Source organism: Cottoperca gobio, chromosome 8 (genome assembly GCF_900634415.1).
Source record: "Cottoperca gobio chromosome 8, fCotGob3.1, whole genome shotgun sequence".
NCBI classification, from domain to species: domain Eukaryota; kingdom Metazoa; phylum Chordata; class Actinopteri; order Perciformes; family Bovichtidae; genus Cottoperca; species Cottoperca gobio.
In genome coordinates, this window is record NC_041362.1 from 16,171,889 (window position 1) to 16,186,617 (window position 14,729).

At 39.4% G+C, this 14,729-nt stretch overlaps 2 protein-coding genes across 3 annotated transcripts; both read left to right on the plus strand.

The window, feature by feature from the left end:
* Positions 1 to 2,865: 2,865 nt before the first annotated feature.
* polr3h (polymerase (RNA) III (DNA directed) polypeptide H) lies at positions 2,866 to 6,757 on the plus strand. Of its 2 annotated transcripts, XM_029437037.1 has the most exons (7): positions 2,866 to 3,717; positions 3,805 to 3,947; positions 4,598 to 4,694; positions 5,082 to 5,168; positions 5,319 to 5,382; positions 5,533 to 5,758; positions 5,943 to 6,757. In XM_029437037.1, exons 2-7 carry the CDS (start codon positions 3,837 to 3,839, stop codon positions 5,991 to 5,993), a joined length of 636 nt encoding a protein of 211 aa, XP_029292897.1. In that variant the 5' UTR covers positions 2,866 to 3,717; positions 3,805 to 3,836; the 3' UTR covers positions 5,994 to 6,757. The 2 variants fall into 2 exon arrangements, with proteins under 2 accessions (XP_029292897.1, XP_029292896.1); XM_029437036.1 differs by having other exon boundaries at positions 2,866 to 3,947.
* A 1,045-nt stretch (positions 6,758 to 7,802) lies between these two features.
* csdc2b (cold shock domain containing C2, RNA binding b) lies at positions 7,803 to 14,729 on the plus strand. Its single transcript, XM_029438021.1, has 4 exons — positions 7,803 to 7,956; positions 11,604 to 11,996; positions 13,015 to 13,137; positions 14,550 to 14,729. Exons 2-4 carry the CDS (start codon positions 11,815 to 11,817, stop codon positions 14,710 to 14,712), a joined length of 468 nt encoding a protein of 155 aa, XP_029293881.1. The 5' UTR covers positions 7,803 to 7,956; positions 11,604 to 11,814; the 3' UTR covers positions 14,713 to 14,729.

A 14,729-nucleotide genomic window follows, 5' to 3' on the forward strand; every position in this document is an offset into this window, starting at 1 on the left:
CCGGAAAGATGTTCCCCACATGTTCCCCATGATTATAATGCCCCAAATGGTGATGAACTCCACCAGTTGTCATTCGTTTTCCTCTTGTAGTGCGCTGCTAGATTAGCCATTATTGACTTGAACAAGTGTTTCCTCACTATTTGTAGTTTGGAGCCACACTGTAAACAAACTACCAGGCACACATATTTACTGTAAGCAGCATTATTGAAAACCCATCAGCCCCCGCCTTGTCATGGTACAACTACAGCCGTTGTCACTCAGTCCAAGATCTTGTGTTTTCATGCGGCTGTTTGTGCACTGATCATTTTGAGCTCGCCCAGATTGTGTTACATTTCAGCCAACACGTGAATCTGTGCACACTCCCTGCTGCTCGTCCAATGCTTGCTTACTCGTTCTCTTTTCTTTCGTGTGATATAACACCCCATTGTGTAAAAACTTGGGACCGGGACAACAAACCACAACACATACTACCATTGTGTTCGCGAAAACCTCGCCATTTCTTTTCATCTGTGTTTTGTCCTGTGTGTGTTTATTATGTATACTTTTTTTGGGTTGACATCAGTCTGTGTACACATCTGTCTGTCCCTCTTTCAATTCCTGTCTTGTTTCTCTCACCAGGCTGGTTCATGCTGTCCAAACCTCAACCTGGTGTGTTTGGGGAAATAGGCTGTAATCAGAATTTGTTGCTAGACATCGAAGCTGCACTCTGCAAAGATTTTTAATGTCAATTCTGGTGCAGCGTATAGACACAGGAAATCTTCTGTGCTCATAGTAAAATTGCAGCATTACATTGTGATAAAAAGACTACTCTTTTATAGTAGGCCTATTATCTCATCATCCCAATTAAATCCTCTGGAACTAACCTCCACAGCTGTTATGTGTTTGTGGTTTCTCTCTGTTAAAGTCCCACTTTTTCAGTTAGTCCTCACTATCCTCTGGAGCTGCCAGCGTGTGAAATTGCCTCATGTAGCTGTAATGGGAGATGACAGTGTTTGTTTTCCAACTGAATGTTTTTACAGGTTGAGGTTTGGTTCCCCATAGCATGAGAGAGCCTGCTGTCTTCTTACACAAACTAACGCACAATCTAGTGTCCAGATGCCTGTACACTTTTTTAGAGTTAGGAAAGCAGCTTTAGGAGTGCTTTGCAGCGCTTCGTTTATCCTCGGCAAACATTTGACTCTTCAGCGCACATCTCTGTTGTGTTTGACTCTAGGACTGACATACAGCTTGTAATATTCAGAACAGCAGAACATGTAGATTCAAGATCATTCTTGGATTTAGTCTTGCCATGCTGTATACATGGTGTGCACGACAGTAACAGTGTGGTTATGTGTTTTTGTGGGCTTAGGGATGTTTGCGGTCATTGCTGCTGCAGTGTTTTATGTGGGACATCAGCTGTGTTTAGTTCTCATCATCATCCAGAAAGTCTATAAATCCGTCACTTCTTCATTATGCTGTATAGGAAGTAAAATCGCTTTTGGATGAATAATTACAGTTCCTGAGCTAAATCCCTATGCACTAAAAAAGTCACTGAGTTTGGACCGGTGTGTAAATGATGTGATCTACAGCTGCACTTTATATAGAGACGTGTACATAAATGATAAATCATTATACAGATATATATAAATATAAATATAGAAACGGAGAGAGTGAGTAACATGCTGTGTGCTGCCTGTCTAAATGAGAGCTGTTAACTGTGTGGGACGACTTGTAACATAATATGATATATAGTCCCCTCTGTGGTCTTCATTAAACTGAATCTAGATCAATCTAATGGTTTCAGAAAACAGTTTAGGATTGTGTGTTAAATTAAAGCACAGATATTAGATTGTAGCTGTCGCTCGCTACTGGGCTTTGACAGGGATAAGGAACTTGTTACTTTTAGGAAGGTGACTCTTGATTACTTTGTGTATGTTTCTTCATTTTTAGTTTCGTTCAAATTGTTTTCAGGGACAGAGGGGATATAAAATGGCAGCAGCCCAACTTTAGAGACGTTTTGGACATTAATGACTCCATGTAGGCGTTATCTGTTCATATACTCAACTGCTCAACACTTTGAGAATCATCATGTTTTATGCACTCTTTAAGCCCGTCGCTTAGATGGTTAAACACTCCTCGCCAGTGTAAACTGCCAAAGATGCCTAATGAAAATACTGAGATGTTGAGAAGTAATGGTTATCAATAAGTTGTGTTCTTTCAAATGTATCGCCATGTCCATAATTATTTGATTATGTACAGGGTGTTGTTTCCTACAGAATTCACCAGGATGAATGTTTATTCGTGAAACCTTTTGCAAAATACTGAATAATTTGATCCATTCAAAAACAGCCGCTTGTGAAGCCGTTTGCTGATACTGTGACGTAAGACAATGCTTTGTTGTTCACTGGTTCAACCCTGAGTTTTAAAGCGCTACTGTAACAAATGAAATGATGTTGTTCATGAAGGCATGCCTATTGTGTCATTTTGTACTCTGGTGTGTTGGTCAGGCTTCCTCTGGTGTGTTTGGAATATAATTTACACCATGCTTCAATTGTTGAGATGCAGCAAATAAATCTGGAATATATGAACAGATGTTTTCTCATAGTTATGATTCGCCTCACACCTAAACTTGTCTTTGTAAAAGTAGATGATTCAAAACGCCTGCAGTTTTATTGCTTGAGAGATTAAAAATATCTTGACATTTACAAAATAACTGGTAAATTAATAAAGATGAAATTCTGATGTGAATATTTTTGTGTTTTTCTTTGTTTAATGCAGTCAATAATAAGATCATGTGATTGTCAGTACTGTTACAGAATGTACAGACTTCTAGCTGCAGAGGAAGAATTGGCTCCATCTACATCTGTAAGTCTTGACATGCATTCATTATATCACCTATTTTTATTATTCTGTTTATACAGTAATGTTAACTGTTCACTTGCACTTTCAAAACAACAACCACAACTTTGAAATATCAAAATACCTGTACATAGTTCCCATGTGTATATGAAATCTTTGTACTATATCATTATTTTTAACATTCATCTTTGAAATTCCAAAGATCACATTACCAAACCGATACTAGATAGTATCTACTGTGCATGGTAGTGTACATGGAAATATGTGCGTGCCAAATTATGATATTTTGTATTTAATGGAGTCTGACAATAATTTAAACGGTAATAATTTTTAACTGTAATGTATAAAAAAAATTGGCTAATGAGGGGATTGTTAATGTCAACAAATTAAAGGAACAAATAAGTGTTACAGGCGGATAAAGTTTTAAAAGCCTTTTTTGTTTGTGAGGAATTCAATAGTTTTAACATAAAGGTCTCATTCCTTTAAGAAAACAGAAAATAACTTACCAGAAAATTTGCATCTACTTTGTGTATATGACAATTGTCTAATAATATCAATAAACTTAACGATTTTAAAATGTTTTTATTTCTTTGTTAGAGTTGCGTGAAAAGTGTGGAAACCAAATAACCTGCGTTAGAATTGTGCACTGTACCTTTAAGATTTGCGACATGTCGTAAATACCCACTGTCGTAAATAATCACATGGAGACATCATGGATGCTCCTGAGTTAGCTCTATATTATTTTACTTTTAGTCATGTCTTCAGCTAGATTGTGAACAATTGTTGATTGTTGAAAAACAGGAAACGCTTTCCTGAAAATAAGCGACAACTCATAGCTCAGCTGACAGCTCATTCCGGTTGTTTAACCACAGCAGCTCTGTGAGTGTGTTTCTGTGAGTGTGTTTCTGTGAGTGTGTGTTTCTGTGAGTGTGTGTTTATGTGTGTGTGTGTGTGTGTGTGTGTAAGCGAGTACCTGCTCACAGTGTGCAGTCTGCATCATGTTCGTGTTGGTGGAGATGGTCGACACTGTCAGGATCCCTCCGTGGAACTTCCAGAGACAGCTCAACGAGGCCATAGCCGAGGAGCTCAACAAGAAACTGGCCAACAAGGTGCGTGCGCGCGTGCGTGCGTGGGCGAGAGATTTGTAAAACTTAACACAGAATGTTAAAATATACTTTATACTTATCATTACCTTTATTCAGTCAATTAATCTTCTATGTAAGTGCAGCAGGAGATGTAAGAACAGATGCAACAAAGCATATTCACACTCATACACAAACGGCACCAGAAACGATCACAGACTTCGCTAAAAAAGATCCAAAATTAAAAGTTAAAATGTATCCAATGAGATGAGACTTTCAGGTTTTCAAGGTCTTTTGTAATTAATTCCAATTACGTAAATAGTACATCTGCAAGTCAAAATGACTGTACTTCATTGCCTCAGTTTACTTTTTCTGCTCTGTATCTGCCACAAAATTCATTATTTGAGATTTAATCGTTTGTGAGTTTAATCATCAAACTACAGAAAGACGATTACAAGAAAAATGTAAGCATTAACTCTCGGACTAACAGACACCCAACACATTACAATTTTGACATGAATGCCTTGTCAGTGATGGTAAAGGGATTCAAACTAATGTGAGTTAGTGTTTCGCACTAGTCAGTTTGGCTCTTTGCATTACAAGTTGTTTTATTTTGACAATCAGGCCCACTCACTTGTGGGATATTGTCATTTCAATTCCTGTTCTCATCTCCTCAGGTGGTCTACAACGTTGGCCTGTGCATCTGCTTGTACGACATCACTAAACTGGACGACTCCTATATATTCCCGGGGGACGGAGCCTCACACACCATAGGTATGACGATGCACTCTCGTTCCTTCATACGCTTGCATCGTGCATCAAGCCATGCACTGTGTTTTTACTGCCTTTTTAGATTTTGGACACACAAATATTGCATCCCGACTATAACTGTGCCATTCCACTTTTTAATTTGTTTATGAGGAATTTGGCCTCGCAGTTTCCTTTTCAGTTGCGTTTCATATCCAATAGTAAAACACTTTGACAGGCTTGCAGAGTGATGGAGGTTGGTCTTGGGCGTCAAAGCGAAACCCGGTCATTGTCACTGTTCGAACTGAAGTTATGGTTAAAGTGAGGGTTGATGGACCGTGTATTAGCCCTGAATGACTTCACCTAACTCTCTCCCACCGATTCTTCCCTATCTTCCTTTGGTCTTTCTCTCAGTTCATTTCAGGTACGTTGTTTTTCACCCTTTTCTCGATGAGATCCTGCTCGGCAAGATCAAGTACTGCAGTCAAGAGGGAGTTCATGGTAACTTCTGTCTTTCCATCTCAGCATGTTTGATTCAATGTCCAGAAATATATTGGCTCATTTATTCTCAGAGCTCAAGCTGACGTCTTCCACCAGAACACATAGAAGTACTGCGGTAAACACTGACACTGTCACCGTTCTGCTTCACAGTGACGATGGGCTTCTTTGATGACATTCTCATTCCACCAGAGTCCCTTCAACAGCCCGCAAAATTGTATCCTGACTGAAAATGTGCTGTGATTTCATCTCAAGAACACACATGTGCATCGCATACTATTTAGATTCTCATGTAGAATTGATAGTGCCTGTAGTTTCAGTAGCTGCAGCTCCTGATCAGTCGAGTCGTCCTTAGCTGCAGCCTCAGTGATGAAGCAGAGCAAGTTTGGCTCTGGGAATATGAGACGGACGAGGGCGCCCATGACCTCTACATGGACCAGGGAGAGGACATCCGTTTTCGGGTGACAGATGAAATTTTTGTGGACACGTCACCAACGGGCCCGGCCACTGCAGACTTACCAGCACAACCGCCGACGGTGCCGCCGCCAGCAGAAGAGATCGTGGAGAAGAAAGAGGCACCGTACACGCTGATTGTAAGAACACACCTCATGACTAACACACATTAACATCAACAGGAGATCTGCTTAAATAAAAACTGTTGCACTATATTTCTGATTTAAAGTGTAAAAATCAATTGTTATTTTTGCCATGTACCATGGACTTTAACTGTAGCCAAAATGAAACAAAAGTCCATCCTGACCCATTGTGCTGTTTCAGGGGACCATCTGTGACCCAGGGCTGGGGCTGCTGTCATGGTGGAACAGTTAGCACCACGGAGGAAGAAGAGGACATTCGGTGGTTTACGAACAGATCGACCATCATGACTGACCGGAGAGGCGAGGAGCGGTCAGCTGGAGACACAGAACCCAGTAGTTTGGGTACAGAAGTCAAGACTCAAAGTCGAGCTGCTCTCTGAAACAAGATACTGTTAGTGGAAAGACACTGATGTCACATTGTGATTGTGTTGTAAATAATATACCAATTTCATGTTTACATGTAAACTTTACTATAGATTTAAAAATAGAATGATTCAACGGACATTTACTTTTATTTGGTCTATTTCATGAGATTTTGACCCCTAATTGAAAAGAAAACAAGAATGAAGTCATTCATTATTTGAATCATAATGTCGTCACTACTTTAGTATGATTGTTGGACAGACACAGGTCACAAGATCTGACTTCAATGGCTCAAATTAGGTGCTGTTAAACACTGAACAGCATTTGTCAGGGATGAATACATGTGCCTAATGGTGGGAGAAGCTACGGAAATAAGGCTGAGTGATATTTCTGTTGGTAGGAGTTAGGCCCACAGTACAATTTATAACACATTTGTATCATCAAGATCCAGAAAATGATAACTTTGCAGCAATAAAAAATGTTTAAATGTCGAGCTTAAAATATTTACTTTTCATTTGATTTGAAAAAGTCTACTACCTCTTTTTGTGCACACATCGCCAGTTTATTCAACAGCCTTCTGGCATTTTGTGTTTCTGTTTTGTCTCACAGTAAAATGGCGTATCATCAACGTGAGTGGTTGTGGTTTGTCATTTTGTGTGATTATAGGAAGTATACCAAAACGGATTAGTGGCCAGCCTTTAAATCCTACAGTTTGAAGGGCAGTGAAGGCCACGGCCTTTATAACAGATCTGCACTCATAATGCTGGTGTCTGTTCAGCAACACACACACACACACACACACACACAGAGTAGTGTTTCATGTGACGACTGCATGTCTAGTAGATGTTTGTCTACATCCTTTTTTTTTTTAAACATTTGACCCCATCATCAGTTCTGTCACATGGATGTAGTATTTGTACTATGTTGTTTATCCTGTACACACGACATCTATTGCACGTCTGTCCGTCCTGGGAGAGGGATCCCTCCTCAGTTGCTCTCCCTGAGGTTTCTTCCATTCCGGTCTAAGGACAGAGGGTGTTGTAACCTGTACAGTCTGTAAAGCACACAGACAAATATATAATTTGTGATATTGGGCTATACAAATAAATTTGATTTGATTTGAGATGTCTGCTGTGAAACTAGGTCAGACTATTGAGTTTTTATCAATAAAAATTCAAGGTTTGCATGTGACCCTCCTTGCAGAAATATATTGCCTACAGAAAACTTAGCTTAAGAAAAGGATAAAATAATTGACCATGTAAATAACTATTACTGCGGACTCGGCCGAACTATCTCGTGTATATATATGTGAATATCATAGCTCATCTTAGACATTAAAACTCTTTTTGGTTGTTTTTACTGACATATGTGAATGTTTTTTATAGATAAACTTGTCAAATGTAAAACTCATTGCATTAATGGAGTCCAGTCCACCACACAAACTCATCCTTAATGATAATAGAGCAGCACAAGAACAGCTGCATAAAGAGTGAAATGTGATAAACATGATAAAATCATGACAGAAAGAAATACCTTATTACACTGAGCACACTGTTCCCCCGACATATTACACACATTAAAAGGAATGAAGAAAGTCATTTTCTGCGCGCACACACACACACACACACACACACACACGGTCGCATCACGCCATCGGAATCTCCGCCAGCTGCGCAGACTCAGCAGCTCGCATCGTCACATCAGGGTTTTCCGACGGACTGCGCGGATTTAGTCGACTTATTTATTTAATAAGTCGTTATATAATACACACCGACTTAAGATACACTCTCGCACACGCTGATCGTCCTCAACCTACCAGCACGTCTAATGCAGTAAGTAACATTTATGTGGGAAATATGATGAAGACCCTGCAGGGGGGAGTCTGTCAGTGTGGCTTTGTTTTGGGATCGGGCACAATGTCTTCTTTGCATGCTTAGCATAATAACCGCTAAATCAAATAGGCAGGATATATTTATCTCTGATCGTATGGAGGGATGATCGGTGTCACAATTCCACCATATTTGACCATCAGCGGGTCTCAATGAACGCACGTCTCACCCTGCTTTTGTCCAATTGTATTGTCAAAAAACACTGACTGCTTTTTCAGCCTTTCACACGTTTTTCAGAAATTGCAGATATTATTGGGGCTGTCAATCGAATTTCTTTACGTTTTGCTATTGGCTAAAATAAAAATATGGGCTGTTATGGTTAGGTTCTCATAAGTGTGTGAACCCAGCTCTCGAATATCAACACACAAACACACAATTCATAGACACGTTGCCTTTTCATAATCATGGGGCAGGGAAGAAATTTGTGGCTGACCCACGGCCAGAGGAGCCATGACCCTCCTAATTCTGTTGCTTCATTTCTGCACATCCAGATGTTCTCCCGCTGCTGCTGTCTGTAAATGGGTGTAAACTCTGAGTTGCTCTGAATGTTTGGGTCCATAGTGTCTCATTATGAAAAATGATTGTAGATAATAGTCATGTTTAAACTCATAGTTTGTGCGGCCCTCTTTGCCTATCATGTGGTGTTAGCGCTACAACATTATATCTGTAGTACTGTTGTATATTGTTCAATTTGGGAATGGGGCTCTGACGTCACGAACGCACCACTTGAGGTGGCGTTCTGCAGCTGTTCCGTCGTCACGCTGCGTGCGGAGCTCTGCCTGCATCATCACAGGCGAGAGGAGTGGGCGTAAAAGAAAACACTTATACATATATAAAACGACAAGGTGTTTTCGGCACTGTGTTATGGTGTGGGGGAATTCACCCTTGAGTACTGACAGAGATTTTATCTTATCCTAACCTTGAAAATATCACTGTGGGGAGAAACCAGATTACGAGGTATTGAAGGGCAAGGTCACCTGACTAAACAGGATATGTTGTGAATGATAAACATCATAAAATACTATGTCTATAACCATTGCAATTTTATATACAACTAAAGATATCTTGATTCAGAATTGTGCTCTCATTGTCCCGTACATTACACTGTGTGGAGGTATGGGGAAACATACAAAACTGACACTAATCAAATGTTCATGCTGCAGAAGAGAGCCATAAGGATTGTATATCATTCGGATTATTATGAACAAACTAATGCTATATTTATTCATTTACATTTTGTGATCTAGTTGATCTGAATACTGCACAGATAATGTACAAAACACAAAATAATTTGCTTTCTGATTTGTATTTAGAGGTTGTTTGAAATGAGAGAGATCCGGAATTAATTTAGGGGAATATGTAGGCAATTAAAAAAACAAGGGTAAGGTCAAATATAAAAAGCAAATGTAAATATGTCAAAGGGGTTGACTTGACTAAGAATGTGTAGTTCACTTAGCAAATAAAAAAAGATAGGGTGGTAAACATTGTAAAACTGAGATATGATTATTATTTTGTATGAAACGGTTGTTTTTTGTTTTGTTTTGTTTTTGTAAACCTAACAGTGCAAGGGTTTCCTATTAGAATGTAAAAAGGGCAGGTATAATTGAAATCTTATTGTTATTTATTTATTTGTATGTGTATTCTTATTTGAAAACTGTCAATAAGGACCCAAGCAAATTATTAGTATTAGTGAATGATGAACAGCATATAGGCTAGATTTAGCCTAATTTAAAAACTAAAACAAAATCAAGATGCTGATCTAAGGAGCATACTCTGTAACTCTGATATGCATTGAATACACTGTACAATGATAGTGTCCTGCAATACACTGAAGAGTAGGAATGCAAGTGAAGTAGATACGAAAACTGAATCTTCACATTTATTATTAATGCAATGCTTTGGGTAGCTTCAGAGATAAACCTTGTAGTATAATAACCACGGGGGATTGCAGTGGAATACACATTGTTACCAACTGGGCCAAAGGGAAACTTTCAAACGCTCAAGGTGGAAAAAAGAAATATGGTGTTTCTGCATTAAACAACTTTTAAGGCTAGATTAAAGGGGTCATTCTTAATCCAAAAGTCAGTTTACCGGTCATAAGGACTCAGCTGTTGTGTAATTTTTTGTTTTTTCATTTGTTTATATATTTATTTATTTTTGTCTTACTCACTCTGTTAAGCTTCTTTGAGTTACTAGAAAAGCTCTATACAAGTATAATGTATTATTATATATTATTATTATTATATTATTATTATTATTATTATTATTATTATTATTATTATTATTATTATTATTATTATTATTATTATTATTATTATTATGTCTTCAGTGGGTCTTTTCTGTCAAGTCAGAAAATAACCCTGATGATGTCATCGGGTTATCTCAGTTTGGGCTTGGACACATATTTAACGGAAAGCCACTGTTAGGCTACAAACTGGAGGCGTGTGGTGTATTAGAGGGTCTAATGATGCAATTAAATTGCATTATGGGAAGTGTAGGATCCACCTCCTTTGGACCCATACTATGTAGTAATAGTCAGGATATCTTAGACTCTGCTGTATTGATTTTTGATTATTATCTCCGCCAGACGTAATCCTGCAGGAGATCATGTGTTTGGTGGTGTGTGTATCTCACACACTACTGGACCCATCCGCCTAATATTTTTTGTGCACATTTATGACTGTTTGCTCAAGGACCTCTTGTGGTTGCAATGATTCACATGTTTTGAAAAAACTATGAGTAATGAATCAGCAGTCAATGACTGTTTTATACCGTCATTGAATGTTGACTCCTCACTCCTCTCAACTGGCGGTGGGGCCGCAAGTGATCAACAACTGCTTCAGTAGCAAAATGCTTTTCTGACAATCTGCTTGGCTAAACACAGGCCTTATCTAGTCTGTTGCAGGCCACATGTTGGCCTTTGTTGCGGCTCAAAAACTGACATCCATATAAAGGTTTGGTGTCATTTTGAACCGAAGCATCTGTAGATTCATTCCATACCTGATATGTTGTGATCCATTAAAGGTAGACACGATACGAGATGAATAAATCCCTGTTTTTGTTATCTTCACCACCATCTGGACTGTAAGGGAGCCAGGAGGGACAACTCAGTGAGATTCAACTCGTCTTTGTTTGGGAGGTGGGAGGGAGAGACTCTACAGAGTGCACTTTTCTAGTTCTTTTTCAAATCTATCTGTAGCAAGTCCCACAGCTTTAGGATGTGCAATACTTCATCACTGGAGTACCCCTTTAACATCAGAGTGGACTTGATTTAAAGGACTTGACACTTGACTGAGGAGGCATCGCATCATCATCTATTTTCCTCTTGGAAGGTTTTTTATCAAATAACTTGACATATAATGGTAGAACGATATATTCTTAGACATAATAGACATAATAGAACATAATAGAACACTGAGAAGGCATTTTCCACCTCACAGGTCCCTTAGTTTTCTGTATGTTGTTTCTGTCTTGAATTATTGTTGGCTGGATAACCCCTCCCATCCCTCATTTCCCCCCATCATGTCTAAAGCCACATGACAACTCTCTGATCTTCCTCCATACTCACCCTGTGGTCTCTCTCCTCACAGCCTGTCCTGTTGACAAACTTGAAGCGACAGCGCTGACCTGGATAACCGCTGCGCCTGTGTCCCACACTGAGGCAGGCCTCTGCAAGCAGACGGACTCACAGACACCAGAGGACAGATAACTGTGTCAGCAGAACATCAGCAGCCTGCGTCTCGAGGAGTAGCAGCATCCACACCATCCTCCCTCATCCTCCTCGTCCCTGTCTCTTCTGACATGGCAGACCCCGGCCTCACGTCACCTTCTAGGACCCCACTGCGCTCCCCCAACTCCTCTCTCACCCTCTCTTTCCCCTTCCTGAGGGAGAGGAGCCGGGTATGGGAGGAAGGGAAAGAGCAGCCGCTGCCTCGGGATTTGCCCAGCCCGTTGCCAACCAAACGCAACCGCACCTACTCAGCGTAAGTCTGATTAGTTTATTAACCAATTAGTGTGTGGTGGAAACAACACACACACCCACATATTTCCATTTTCTGCTACTTTAAAGCTTCACTCCATTTAAGGGGAAACATTATTTTAACTCCACTCCATGTATCAGTACCACTTTAGAATAAGGCAACTTTATAAAGAGTTTATAATCTGTAACTAAAGGATAACGGTTTCATTTACTAAAGCTTTATAGATAACTATCAGTTTATTGCCAAGTAGGTTTTCACATACAAGGATTTGTTTGTGTATTGGTGCAATACATAAACATAGTAAGAGAAATAAAAAAATAAAAAAATAATAATTGAAGTAAGTATTGCAAAAATCAAAAAACATAAATGTAGAATAGATGAAAAATACACTAAAAATATGAAAAATATACTTAAAAAATGAGTACAAGAAACGTAAATATAGAGTAGAAGATAAGTACAATAAGAATATGAAAACTGCAACAAGAATATGAAAAAATACTATAAAAACTACACAGATTAGTGTCTCAGCTCTGTTGCCGTTGTGATGCGACATCACGAGGCAGTGTGTAGGAGTTAATGTGATTAGCTCTCTTTTTTATTTTAGCACAAGGAAAATATGCAACGCAAGAGTGAATTAATATACAAAGATAAAGTATAGAATTCAATCGGCAATGGTGGATATGATGCTACAACACAATCGGACACAAACAATAAGCAATAGAGGTACCAATAGACTGAAAATCAAGAGACAAAAAAAACAGATAGTTATGTACAATTATATTAGTTTTATTATTTTAGTAGCTCTTCATGTTCTTTCTAACCTTCTTCATGAATCCCCCTCTCTGTCCTCACACTTCTCTATTGCTCTGTCTTGTAAAAAGGGCCTGAACCATGAAATGTCTCATATAAAAGAAAATATATATCTCCTTCTTCTCGTCTTACTGAAACAATACCAACAGTAAGTCTTACTGAGATGAGTCATGTTATGCTTATTGTAAGAACTTTCTCTCTTTGGCTGCAGTACGGTACGTGCTCACTCAGGTCCGGCGTTTAAGGGCGTGTGTAAGAACTTCTCCAGGTCACAAGGTCACGGCTTCCTCCGACCCTCCCATGGTGGCGAAGACATCTTTGTTCACATCTCAGAGTGAGTGGCAATAACACTGAACACACTCTTTAAAGAACAAAATCATACAGATTTCACAGCTGTCGCCTCTGAGAATCACAGCAGACAACACGTTAGCTGAATTACAAATAGCAGCACAGACTTACTGCGGATCTGCAGCGTCAACTCACAGGACTGTAAGAACTCAGCAAACAACACTGTCTACTGTCTACTTGTTTTCAAAAGGAAAGCTGTTTTTTCCAACCCTAGGACTCTGTGACACCTGCATTAAGAGGTGTGCACACAGAGTATAGCAAGCTGGTTTTATTCAACCTTTTTATTCTGCACAAGCAGTATACCAAATGTTACTACAGCCTCAGCAAAAGCACATTGTTAAATTTCTAAAACAGATTATGTAGGATGATCCATCTTAAACAGCTGCATAGAGGGTCTGAAAGTCACATGTTTATCTTGTCTCAAATTTCCTCATCATCAGAGCTCCAGCAGATGTCTCTGTTTGCTTCTATAATAGCCTGTGTGTGTGTGTGTGTGTGTGTGTGTGTGTGTGTGTGTGTGTGTGTGTGTGTGTGTGCGTGCGTGCGTGCGTGCGTGCGTGTGTGCGTGTGTGTGTTACTTTAGGTCAGTGGTTCTCAGATTTGGACGTTGAGGCATCCTAAAGGAGTCACAATAAAACTTCAGGGTCATGAGCAGAATTTTGGGATCATCCCTGTGTGTCTCTTTATTGGTAAAGACTATCTTCACAGTTTGAATTGCAAATTATGTTTCAAATGCAATTTGAATGGTAAAAATCTGTTCAGCCACTGTGGAGATAACAACAATGTCAACAGTCAAGAAAAACTGTCTGGCCGGCAAATTTAAGTGCGTATTGAACGTCATCAGTAGGCTATAAGCTGTAGGTGGGTGACTTCAACATATTGACCATTGGGAAACATGCAATGTACATTGAGCTAGCTGAGAACATAAAACCATGAGAAAAGTCTCCTTAATGAGTCATATTAAGAGGATATTGAGCTGGGAAGCGTTTAGGACCCTGGGGATAAACTCCCATTTATGGGACAGCATATTAATTATCGTGTCCTTTTGTGTTTTTCCTCTAATTTCTGCTGTTACTATTATAAAATAATGAACCGTTCACAGACTTTAGTCCTGATTAAACAACATGAAAAGGAAAAAAACTATTATTTTGTTTAACGAAAAAGATTGATGTCTCATCTCATGAGTTACAAGTCACAACCACGGCATTTACAAAGTTTTGAAGCATGAAAGTGAAAATACTTCTGTTGTAACTATTACGTAGGCTATTTTTCGATTTGTTATGACACTTCCTGTGTTTACACTTTGTCTGTAACCCTCTCTGCAGCTATATAACAGTATGAAGCATAACACCATTTTTACTCATACTCATACTTACCCCTACTTTTTCTCTGTTTCAGCATCGAGGGGGAGTATGTCCCAGTAGAGGGCGACGAGGTCACATACAAAGTGAGCCGGGTCCCGCCCAAGAACCTGAAGGTGCAGGCGGTGGATGTGAAAATCACACATCTCAACCCAGGGACGAAACACGAGACCTGGTCTGGCCAGATAATCAGCTCGTAGACCTGAACTCCGGGTTG

What these genes read in the sequence shown, in the direction of transcription:
- polr3h (XM_029437036.1), top strand. Translation starts at nt 3,837, where the DNA reads ATGTTCGTGTTGGTGGAGATGGTCGACACTGTCAGGATCCCTCCGTGG. An exon ending in CGGAGCCTCACACACCATAG is followed by an intron (nt 4,695 to 5,081) that starts GTATGACGATGC and finishes TCTTTCTCTCAG; the next exon opens with TTCATTTCAGGTACGTTGTT. An exon ending in CTTCAACAGCCCGCAAAATT is followed by an intron (nt 5,383 to 5,532) that starts GTATCCTGACTG and finishes CTGCAGCCTCAG; the next exon opens with TGATGAAGCAGAGCAAGTTT.
- csdc2b (XM_029438021.1), top strand. Translation starts at nt 11,815, where the DNA reads ATGGCAGACCCCGGCCTCACGTCACCTTCTAGGACCCCACTGCGCTCC. An exon ending in CGCAACCGCACCTACTCAGC is followed by an intron (nt 11,997 to 13,014) that starts GTAAGTCTGATT and finishes CTTTGGCTGCAG; the next exon opens with TACGGTACGTGCTCACTCAG. An exon ending in ATCTTTGTTCACATCTCAGA is followed by an intron (nt 13,138 to 14,549) that starts GTGAGTGGCAAT and finishes TCTCTGTTTCAG; the next exon opens with CATCGAGGGGGAGTATGTCC.